We start from the raw sequence: 12,237 nt of genomic DNA on the forward strand, positions 1-12,237 counted from the left end.
CTGACCTAGGATTTAATACTTTTTCACTAGGAACCAGTAGGTCTAATCATTTTTACATTTATTTATTTACTTTTATTTTTTTTAGAAGGAGGCAATTCATTTTTTTTTTAAATTATTTATTTATTTATTTTTGGCTGCCTTGGGTCTTAGCGGCTGCACGCGGGCTTTTTCTAGTTGCGGTAAGTGGGGGCTACTCTTCATTGTGGTGCACGGGCTTCTCATTGCGGTGGCTTCTCTTGTTGCAGAACACGGCTCTAGGTGCAAGGGCTTCAGTAGCTGTGGCATGCGGGCTCAGTAGTTGTGGTGCACAGGCTTAGTTGCTCTGTGGCATGTGGGATCTTCCCGGACCAGGGCTCGAACCCATGTCCCCTGCGTTGGCAGGTGGATTCTTAACCGCTGTGTCACCAGGGAAGCTCCTGGGTCATATTTTAGATTCCACATATAAGTGATATCATCTGATATTTGTCTTTCTCTATCTGACTTAACTTCACTTAATCTCTAGGTCCATCCATGTTGCTGCAAATGGCATTATTTCATTCTATTTTATGGCTAATATTCCAGTGTGTGTGTGTGTGTGTGTGTATGTGTGTGTGTGTATATATATATATACATATATATATATATATACACAGTCCTGTCCCAACTCCAACTTTGGCTGAGGTTTAATTCCACAAGAGAATCTGCAGAAATCCAGGGGTGTGGGGAGATGGGAGCTTTCCAAGTGGAGAGAAGAGAAAGCAAAAGTTCTGAGATTGAACCATGCCTGGCATGTCTGAAGAACAGGAGGTTGGCATAGCTGGCATGGAGAGAACAATACAGAGAGTAAAGAGGTGATGGGGAATCACTCTTATAGTCTGGTAGGTCTTGGTAGGGGCCTTAAATGTTTCTGTGACTGAGATGGGAAGCTGCTCATTAGACATGATCTGACTTAATCTTTTACCAAGATCATTCTGACTTTAATGTTGAGGATAGACTAGAAAGGTCAAGGGCAGAAGAAGGGAGTTCAGTTAACAGGCTATTGTAATAATTTAGGCAAAAGATGATTGTGGCTTATGCATTCAAGTGGTTGAATTCTGTCTTTATTTTAAATGGAAAGCCAACAGACCAGATTTAGGGCTAGGAAAAAGAGAGTAGAGCCAAGGACGGCACCATGAGTTTTGACTGAGCAAATTTAAAAAACTGGTAGAGATTCCATTTGGATTGCAGTTGATCCTTGAACATGGGTTCAAACTGCACAGGTCCACCTATATGCGGATATTTTTCAACAGTAAATACTCCAGTACTATACAGTCAGTGGTTGGTTGAATCCGAGGGTATGGAGGAACCTCAGGTATGGATGGCCAACAATAAATTATATGTGGATTAAGCCCTGTGTTGTTCAAGTGTCAACTGTAATTAGGTTTGAGATGTCCATTGGTTATCCAAGGGGAAATGTCAAACAGGCAGTCAAGTTCAAGGAAATTTTGATTAAAGATATAAATCTCAAGTCATCAGCATATAGATGATATTTGAATGAATACAGATAGAAAATAATTGAAAAAAAAGTCAAACTTCTAACTTTTACTGTCACTGGAGCTGTTTCAAAAATAAGGACATGTGTAAACACTCCAAGAAGCCTGACTGCAAAATTCAGCTAAAGTTAAGATATGAACACATGAGATGGATATGTCTTCACTGTCTAGTCTCCAAATAAAATGATAAAGCAAAAGGAAAAAGTCTCATCAGTTTGGTTACTTTTTTTTTTTTATAAATGTATTTTATTTATTTATTTAGGCTGTGTTGGGTCTTCATTGCTGCACGTGGGCTTTCTCTAGTTGTGGCGAATGGGAGCTACTCTTCGTTGCGGTGCGCGGGCTTCTCATTGTCGTGGCTTCTCTTGTTGCAGAGCACGGGCTCTTGGCACACGGGCTTCAGTAGCTGTGGCACGTGGGCTCAGTAGTTGTGGCACATGGGCCCTAGAGCACAGGCTCAGTAGTTGTGGCGCACAGGCTTAGTTGCTCCACCGCATGTGGGATCTTCCTGGACCAGGGCTCGAACCCATGTCCCCCGCATTGGCAGGAGGATTCTTAACCACTGCGCCACCAGGGAGGCCCTGGTTACTTATTTGAAATCCTTATTATGAGTTATTTTATCCTATAAGTAGTTCAAATCTTCACATGATTAAGGGGTTTTCATGGCTGTCAGGACAGGACTTGTGCTGGAGAGTCCCTGCAGACACCTCCTTCCACGGCCTCTCATATCTTGGTTTAATCCACATAGTTAATCATCTTCAAGTAAGAGCTCTTCTAGCTGGCCATTTTCTCAGCTTGCAGCTTTGAGAGAAGCATCACTAGAATCATCTACCTTCTATAACCTAGGGAGGAGATTTGGAGCCAGGATGCATTTCAGAAGCAATTTCATGCTGAAAAGCCTGGTAATTTATGTCTTGTGGAGTTTCAGTGTTCCAGTCAACCTGGACAGATGGCTCTGAAGAAGGAATCTGTTGAGGCATTCCTGGAATCATACTGGAAGTTCCTGGCAGGGATTCCTGCTTCAAGGCTTCCTTCTCAAGGGGTTTTGTGTTCTCCTGCATGAACATGGTCTTCTTTGTGGAACTCGCTACAGATATCAGTGGCTAAATAGAAAACAGGAGAGAAAAAAGTCATTAGCAGAGACTAAACATACTGGGCATGGCAAGAATACAATACTGCCATTTTCATGCCCAAGACTGAACAAAACTGAAAAAGACCTAATCCAGCAAAGCATGAAACAAATCTAATTGGATCAAGATAATTCACCAATAATTTAACTGCCTGACAGAACAAAATTCAACACCTTTTAAAGAAAAACTACACAATCTAGATGCCCTATAAAGTATAATCTACAATGTTTAGCATACAAGTAATAATTAATAGACATGTGAAGAAGTAGGAAAATGTGAACCATAATCTAGAGAAAAAGTATTTAATAGAAAGAGACCTCAAAATGACAAAGATGATGAGACTGGCAGACAAGAACTTAAAATAGTGATTATAAATATTTTTTAAAATTGAAAGGAGAAAAATGGCCATGATGAGTGAAAAGATAGGGTATATCAGCAGAGAAAATGGAAATCATAGAAAGGAACCAGACAGAAGTTCTAGAATTGAGAAAATATCTGAAATGAAAAAAATTCACTGAATTCCTAAATAGGATTGGACACTGCAGGAGAATGGATCAGTTAACTTGAAGACAGATCAATGGAAATTATCCAAACTGAAGCACAGAAGAAAAAAGATGGAAAAAATGAATGCAGTCTCAGTGACCTATGAGATGATATCAAGCATCCATGTAATTGCAGTCCCTGGTGAGGTAGGAAGCTTGGAGCTTGAGCTCTACTGGCCATCTCTACCCTCATCTTTGTCCATTGTCCACTCAACAGTGGACCCTATGGGGCACTGCAGCGAGGTCTGTGGAGTACTTGCCCACATGATCTCTAAGACCTTCTAACTCCAAAGTGCTATGAATCTATGCAGCAAATCTATGTATTGTTTCCATAAAAACTTATTTCTAAAACATCTGTATAGCTCAGATCTTTATATCAAAGGGACTGCTTTCAGACTTAGAAACAGAATAATGGTTTACTTACTCAAAGCTGCCTCTGCTTAATGAAGAGAAATCAATACAAGGGCAACTTTTGCCAGCTTTCTTCTAGTTCTGACTTAAATGTTATCTCCCCTGTGAGTCCCTTCTTGATTCCCATAATTAGGTATGATCTCTACCACACACAGTGCTGTTTCTACTGCCCTTTTTTTTTTTTTTTTTTTTGCGGTATGCGGGCCTCTCACTGTTGTGGCCTCCCCCGTTGCGGAGCACAGGCTCCGGACGCGCAGGCTCCGGACGCGCAGGCTCAGCGGCCATGGCTCACGGGCCCAGCCGCTCCGCGGCATATGGGATCCTCCCAGACCGGGGCACGAACCCGTATCCCCTGCATCGGCAGGCGGACTCTCAACCACTTGCGCCACCAGGGAGGCCCTCTACTGCCCTTTTGACACATCCATCGGACCAGCAGTATTCAATCTGGGGTACTAAAAGCAATGATGGTTTTAAGATATTAAGGAAAATCTTGTAAAGCTTTTAGTATAGGCGTAAAAGCCCATCAGCTAAATCAGCAGGCCTGCTGAAATCCTATGCAACCTATCCTGGGGCTATTTCAGATAAGTTTGAAAGTTCTGGTGATGAAATCTAAAGATGACAGTAGCAAGGAATAATTTGCTAGTCACCTTGAGCCAACAAGAAACCAGAACTTAGAATCTCATCTTATTTGATGTACCTCTACCTCTTTGCCCTTTATCTAGCTCTTTCAATTTATACTAGGAGAGCAACTTGCTCTTGGATGATGTGTCTCTCCCTTGCCACGTAAGCAATAAGCTTTGTTTTACATCACTGTCAGGTTCTCTTTATTTCTTTCTAACAAAGGGAATCGATTTCCATAACCACAATTTGCACATGAACTCTTTCCTAAAGCTGAGAACTTGCACATAGAGCAGGCATCAGGCTGGCTCTTATTTCTCATCTTCCCTGACAATTGCTGATTGTCTCACACTTGGCAAAAGAACAGCAAACCTTTTACTCATCTGAATCTTGCTAAGAAATACTGCTTCAGGGTACAAAACCTCCTGAGGGTAACACCAAGGGACAATTCAAAACGCTGATGTGAGCGAACTGTTCTTTAATAAAGGCATCATAAAACCAGGGTAGAGTTTTGGGAGTCTTTCCCTGCCTTATATATTTATATTTCTATTAACAGCGAAGCATGGTGTTAGAAAAGGATTAGAGTGGGTAGCAAGGTGACGATGACAACTTTTGCTTAATGATCTCAATTCTATCATCTCCCAACAGCTGTTCCAAGAATGAACTGTTCCTGAGGGAGAGTTCGTTCAACTACTATTTTCAGACTGTAGTAGGAAACTATCTTTCTTTTAACTTAAAAATATAAATCTATTAATTATGAGGAAATCTGAGAATATTGATATAAATGTACATAAGCTTAATATTTTCATGTCTTCATCAAAGTTGGCTTTGAAACTAGCAAAAGCTAGTAAATTGTATAGGACTACATTAAAGATTTTCATGCACAGGACAGAGTGATAGTTAAAAAGATGCCAGATATCAAGTTCAATAAGTGAATTCACTCTCCAGGTGTCATGCACTTTGCAGAAAGCACAAAATGACACAAGGTGTTTTTCAGAAGACTGTGGCAAAAATTGTGCGGGATAAAAGATATGCTTGTCAGACAAATGAATACACAGTTGTTTCCAACGATTCTAAGTTAATAATTCATGACTGCTATTACAGCAACACAGAGGAGACATCTGTGGCTTGATACGTAAATAAATAGCATATATTAAATTAAATACTTAAGTAAATAGTATATAATAAATTATATACCTGAAGTATATACTAGAAACCATATTTGGTCTCTGAAAAATAGAGTAATTTTTGAAAAGGATTCAAAGGATCTTGTATGGAAATACATGTTCCAAGTGACACATTAGATTTTTCTTAAAATCTGATTTTTTAAACCAGTAACGTGTCATTTATTCCCTGACATCGAAAGTGGAATTGCCTTTAAGCATTTTCTTTGTTCATTACAAGGATTTTATTGACAAGGATTGTCAATAAGATTGATTTACATACAAACATATGAATATGGAGGGAAAAGTAGGCTTTGGGAGCCTCAGTGCACTTTGCACTGTGGTTGAGCTGTCTTGCAGATTTCCTGGTACCCACCACGGGATGACACTTTTCACACTTCTGTTGAATCTCACACTCTTCTTGCATCAGCATTTCTGTCACTCTGGTTTCTTTGAGGCTATTTTCATATTCTTCTTGCAGCTGGATCTTCTCTTGCCTATCCTGGGGCAATATGACAGAGTACAATAAGGTCAGTCCTCGGAAGCAGGGACCCTCCCAGGACAGGCCCCAGGCCCTTCAGGCCTCCTGACTTTGCTCCTGTAACTAACTAGCTTCAACCTGCTAGTATCTCCAAACCCACCAACCCCACAACTCCTCTGAGTTGGATTCTCTCTTCAGCCCCCAGACTCCCTATACTTCAGGGATATCTGGGCCTAAGCCATCCTCAAAAGTGGAATAAACCATGACACTTTCCAGGCCAACTCCAGAGTGGTGCCTTGGATTTCAAATTCCTCTGGGAAAGCTGAAAGCCCTCCCCAAGTCGACCCTGTGCGCACACACACCTTTTCTTTTGCCATCGCCGTTTTCTTGTAATGATAAAGCCAGTGAGCCAGGTACTCTATGGGGTCACTGGGCTGAACCTTTGCCACCTCTGCCAGCGCCTGGGCCAGGCAATTTCCAAAGCATCTCTTCAGGTATTCGGTTTCCATCCTGGTGGGTTTGGAAAACGTCAAACAGGGTCACACTATTTCACAAATCTAATTGGACATAAAAAATAGACACAGTCTAACCAACGCAGATTCATTTCAGGACAAATATGAGATGTTTCTGGAGCCCATCCTTCCCCAAAGAACCAATAAATACATAGGTACTTGCCAATAGCTCTTACATTCAAATGGACTTTTTTCTAAAGCTCTCCAGCGATCCTAGGTCAGTAAATAGGTCCCGGGGCTCATCAGGCCTGAGAGGAGCTTGGTGGATTGGTGCTTAAAAGTGGCTAAGGCCTCCACTACACGACTCTCTACCCTTGAGTAGGGAGGAAATAACTGAGCAGGCAGGAGGGCCCAGGAGGGGCTCTGAGCACCCAGCAAGCTGCACTATTGTGAGGTTGGGAGCTACAGTCATCTGTGACGTAGATAAGACAGGCTTATCTATTTCACAACGGACCACTGAGAAGCCCTGAGGAGGAGAGGGAGGGAGAATGCCCAGCACTGTAGCTAGAAAATATTCCATTTTCTATTGCTTAAGCAAGAAACTACTTTAGGTTGAGTTGAACCCCTGGATTTACTCTTAATCAGATGTCAAGAATTGGAGGGAATGAAGCCTGAGCCATAAGTTAGGAGTGGAGGTGTAGTGTAGCAGTAGGAATGTAGAATTTGAGATCAGACAGACCAAGTTCCAGTCCTGGCTCTGCTTTTTATTAGCTGTGTGATCTTCAGCAACTTACTAAGTCTCTCTGAGCCTCAGTTTCCTGATCTGTGGAACAGAATAACAAAAATATGTATCTCATAACTGTGAGGATTAAAAGAGATAATAAATACATGTGAAGCGGGCTTCCCTGGTGGCGCAGTGGTTAAGAATCTGCCTGCCAATGCAGGGGACACGGGTTCAAGCCCTGGTCTGGGAAGATCCCACATGCCGCTGAGCAACTAAGCCTGTGCGCCACAACTACTGAGCCTGCGCTCTAGAGCCTGTGCTCCACAACAAGTGAAGCACCACAATGAGAAGCCTGTGCACCGCATCGAAGAGTAGCCCCCACTCTCTACAACTAGAGAAAGCCCACGCGCAGCAACGAAGACCCAACCCAGCCAATAATAAATAAATAAATAAAAATTAAAAAAAAAAACATGTGAAGCACATAGCCTGGCGTGTAGTACATGTTTAATAAATATTAGCTGTTACAGTGGAAGATTGCAATATGAAATGGCCTAGCACCCAGCCTATTCCTGAACATCTCTATGTTCCTGAAGCTGACATATTTTAACTCCAAAAGAGCTAATAATAAAGTGAATAATAAAGGCTTAGACCAATTCCTAACATTTTCTGGAGGCATTTTTCAGTTTAAGAAGGGAAAGATAAGTAGATAGATAGATAGATATGAATACAGAAAAAGAAATTCCCAGCTCTTTCCACTGAAAACGCCTAGAAGCAAAAACACCTCAGTAGCAATGAACACACAGAATTTGCTTTCTTAAAAAAATTGAGGCATACTTGATTTACAATGTTGTGTTAATTTCTGATGTATGGCAAAGTGATTCAGTTATACTTATATATGTATTCTTCTTTGTGTTCTTTTCCATTATGGTTTATCACAGGATATTGAATATAGTTTCCTGTGCTATACAGTAGGACCTTGTTGTTTATCCATTCTATATATAACAGTTTGCATCTGCTAACCCCAAACTCCCAATCTATCCCTTCCCCACAGAATTTGCTTTTATTTATTTATTTTTAACATCTTTATTGGAGTATAATTGCTTTACAATGGTGTGTTAGTTTCTGCTGTATAACAAAGTGAATCAGCTATACATATACATATATCCCCATCTCTCTTCCCTCTTGCGTCTCCCTCCCACCCTCCCTATCCCACCCCTCCAGGTGCTCATAAAGCACTGAGCTGATCTCCCTGTGCTATGTGGCTGCTTCCCACTAGCTATCTGTTTTACATTTGGTAGTGTATATATGTCCATGCCACTCTGTCACTTTGTCCCAGCTTACCCTTCCCTTCCCCATGTCCTCAAGTCCATTCTCTACGTCTGCGCCTTTATTCCTGTCCTGCCCCTAGGTTCTTCAGAACTTTTTTTTTTTTTTTTAGATTCCATATATATGTGTTAGCATATGGTATTTGTTTTTCTCTTTCTGACTTACTTCACTCTGTATGACAGTTTCTAGGTCCATCCACCTCACTGCAAATAACTCAATTTCGTTCTTTTTATGGCTGAGTAATATTCCATTAGAATTTGCTTTTAAATAGGCTTCACCACTTAAAAAGAATCAAGGTTCCTTGGAGAAATGACTAATTCCAAGATCAGGGCAGGAAATGTCTAATAACCCTGGAATGTTTTGTTGTCCCAGAAAGGAAATGCTAAAAAATAAAATGGTTGGGGACACAGGAGCCAGCTTGAAGGGGCTGCTACTAGCCAAACCTGGGGCAATTTGGCCACCAAAATTAATAATGACTGTAATGGATTATAACCAATTGAATAAAATAAGAATTCATGAGTCCGTGTAGGAATAAACAAGTGAATGAGAGAGCAGGTAAGTTCTTTCTTAAAGTAGAATGCCAACTAATAAATGTGGAAAGAATAATGCAGTTAAAGAAACATTTTGAAACCATCATAGTATAACTGAAGCAGCTATCAATGAGCACTAAAACTTGGTGAATATTTGACAAGGAATAGGATATTTATATATATTCTCAAAGTTTCTCCCCACAAATTATGGATTAATTCCAAAGTAAACATGGAAACTTTACAGTAGTGAAACCTGGCTGACACAATGTTAACCAACTGATCAAAGTAAACATCACCAGTAAAGGGACAAAATAACATCATGTGTCTCCTGATGCGATGCACTTCTTAGTAGGACATAATACATTTCTGTAGATTCCTGCTCCAAATGCAAAACTAGAATCTGATTGAGGAAACATCAAATAAGCCAAATTAAGAGACAGTCTACAACTGGCCTGTACTCTTAAAAATGTCAAGATCATGAAAGACAAAAAAAGATGAGGCCAGGAGTTCCCTGGTGGCCTAGTGGTTAATATTCAGTGCTGTGCTGTCCCTGCTGTGGCCTGGGTTTGATCGCTGGTCGGGGAACTGAGATCTGCAAGCTGCGCGGTGCGGCCAAAATATTAAAAAAAAAAAAAGATGAGGCCCCAGTCCAGATCAAAGGAGTCTAAACAGCCATCACAACTACATGCAACACATGATCCTGGGTTGGATCTGGACCAGAAAATAGAATTCTGTAAAGGACGTTGTTGGAAAAACTGAATGTGAATTGTGATTACATAATAGAATTGTATCAGGGTTAAAATTCCTGGTTTTGGTAATTGAAATATGAGTAAGTAAGAAAATGTCCTTGTCCTTAGAAAATACACAGTGTGGTAGGGCTGGATAATGACTTTCCAAAGTGTCCACATCCTAATACCTGGAACCTATGAAATATGTTACCTTATATGGCAAAGGGGACTTCGCAGATGTGATTAAATTAAGCATTTTGCTTGGGGGAAATTTTACTGGATTATCCAGGTAGGCACAATGTAATCCCAAGGGTCTTTATAAGAGGGACACAGTAAAGTCAGACAGGGTAGAAGGAGATGTGGTGATGGAAGCAGGGGGAGAAAAGGTGATGTGATTCAGGGCCATAAGCCAAGGAGTGTGGGCAGCCTCTAGAAGCTGGAAAAGGAAAGGAAACACATTCTCCCCTAAAGCCTCCAGAAGGAGCCAGCCTTGCTGATACTTTGGTTTTAGCCCTGTAAGATTAATCTTTGATTTCAAACTTCAAAAACTGTAAGATCATAAATGAGTGTTTAAAGTCACTACGTTTGGGGTAATGGTGGAGGGTGGGGATGGGATGTGTGGTGGCTCCTTCTGCCAATCTGTGGCCCACCTGAACCAATGCACCTGAATAAACTGTCTTCCACACCCCTTCTACTCAAAGTGTGGTCCCCTGTCAGCAGCACTGCTTCACCTGGAGGTTGTTGAAATGCAGATTCCCAGGTCCCACCTCAGACTTACAGATTGAGAGTCTGCATTTTAACAAAATCCCCAGGTGACACACAGTTACAGATGTCCTCTGCCTTTATCACAGTAGAACTTCCCTTCCCAGAGGGCGGAATCACCAACTCTGCATTCCCAGGAAGCCTCTTCACTGCCTGGTCCTTGGTGGCTGCCACTCTGCAGTAGGTGTGGCAAACCCTTTCTGGAGAAAGCATCTGCACATTTTCAACAATGGTCTCAACAAAATACACTGACCTGACCATCACTAAGACTTGATGTGAAAACAGCAGAGCCAGAAAAAAAGAGCCACCATGTGAAGCCTGGAGAGGGAGGAACCAAAGGGGTGCATTTTATAGCCCACTCCCCACCAAATCAAGCCACACTCACCAGGGAGGAGGGGGCTCTTATTCAGTTTCCCAGGGCTCCTCTGAGGGTCTGCTTATACTGGACCTCCTTGCTCTTGGCCCTGCATTCAGTAAGCAGGGTGCTAAGTCTTTGTTCACACCACATACTTAGTGCTGGGCACTCAGTACTTGCTCAGCAAATATTTCTTGACTTAAGCAGTGAGGGCTCTGATGTTTGCAGGCCCAGGCAAGAGCTCATGCTCCCTTCCATTTGTCAGTGCCCACGCTGGCACTTACTAATTACCTCAACTAATGGTTAATGAGGCATCTCCTGCCCAGCACTGCCCCACATAAATTGAAACAGACCATGGGAAATGCTAGCTGAGGACTGTGCATAAACCACTAGCCCAGGGGAGACTGCAAATGGCAAAGGCTAGAAGGCTTACTGGAGGTGGGGGTACCTGTGCTTGTTCTGAAAGAAATGCCAACTAAAGAACGTCCCCAGCCAGCTGGCTATACTAGGCTTGAGTCATTAGCCACTGCTGTTGTTGAGTCACTAACACACCCTGGAAGGAGTTCAGGGTGGAGATCAGGAATGTGGAACTCTGCTCTCTGGGAAAATTGACAGAACAGACCTTCAAATAGAAATTTTCAGGAGAAAATTTTATAAACCCAATTTCTTGCATCTTCCCATACTTAGAAAAGCACTAAAATAATTAATCTATCTGTGCCTGGTGGCTAGCAGTGACCTTTTACCTAGATATGTGTTTGATTGCAGGTATCCCTTCTCCAAAAATCACATATATGCTGACCTCCCCCCTTACCTCTTCCAAGGAGAAGCAGTTTCTCAGAGTTGTCAGAGCAGCTGTCTCCAGGGCTAGAGTCCCCAGTTAAGTACCCAAATAAAACTGAACTCACAGCTCTCAGATGTGCGATTGTTTTCAGTGGACAGGAACCAAGCAGAAATCACCAGCAAATGCAAAGGTGCTAAATTGGGAAAATACCAGGCTGCTCAGGTAGCTAGTCTTCTCTGGCGTAAGGCTGTGGGGCTTCACCTACAGGTAGTCTTTGCGGCTACTCCGGCTACTCCCCACCCCCACCCCGACCTCGCCCCGCAGGCCAGCCCTCTGACCTCTCTCTCTCCCAGTGTGCGCCCCTGCCGGCCCCACTCGCTCGATTCCCCTTTTCGGCTGCCCCTCCTCACAGCCTCTAGCTTGCACGTCTCTGTTCACCTACCCGGGTGCTCCCTGCTCTCCACCCGGCACCTTGCACACCTCGCGCGCCCCATGCTATCAACTGCTCGTCCTACCCCACCCCGCTCCGCCCGCCTCTGCTCTCTGCAGCACATCCTCCTCCGGGCCCCGCCTCCGATCAACCCCCGCCCGCGCGCCCCCTCCCCCGATCCCCGCCGGGGGCAGTCCGCTCAGCGCTCCGCCGGCGCCCCTTCCTCTCTGCCCCCGGCAGTCTCCCGCACCTGGAGCGCGCACGCTCGTTGCCTAGCGACGGTACGCGACTAG

General features: G+C 43.0%; 1 protein-coding gene across 7 annotated transcripts; it reads right to left on the reverse strand.

The window, feature by feature from the left end:
* Positions 1–1,740: 1,740 nt before the first annotated feature.
* On the reverse strand, positions 1,741–12,231 carry DYDC2 (DPY30 domain containing 2). 7 transcript variants are annotated; one of them, XM_060091710.1, is made up of 5 exons: positions 12,195–12,231; positions 11,545–11,707; positions 6,219–6,366; positions 5,752–5,877; positions 1,743–2,614 (listed from the first exon to the last, which is right to left on the reverse strand). In XM_060091710.1, exons 3-5 carry the CDS (start codon positions 6,363–6,365, stop codon positions 2,354–2,356), a joined length of 534 nt encoding a protein of 177 aa, XP_059947693.1. In that variant the 5' UTR covers position 6,366; positions 11,545–11,707; positions 12,195–12,231; the 3' UTR covers positions 1,743–2,353. The 7 variants fall into 7 exon arrangements, with proteins under 7 accessions (XP_059947696.1, XP_059947725.1, XP_059947717.1 ...); XM_060091713.1 differs by lacking the exon at positions 12,195–12,231 and having other exon boundaries at positions 1,741–2,614; positions 6,219–6,413; positions 11,545–11,807; XM_060091742.1 differs by lacking the exon at positions 11,545–11,707 and having other exon boundaries at positions 1,742–2,614; positions 12,195–12,217.
* Positions 12,232–12,237: the final 6 nt, after the last annotated feature.

Source organism: Mesoplodon densirostris, chromosome 1, assembly GCF_025265405.1.
Source record: "Mesoplodon densirostris isolate mMesDen1 chromosome 1, mMesDen1 primary haplotype, whole genome shotgun sequence".
Taxonomy (NCBI): Eukaryota; Metazoa; Chordata; class Mammalia; order Artiodactyla; family Ziphiidae; genus Mesoplodon; species Mesoplodon densirostris.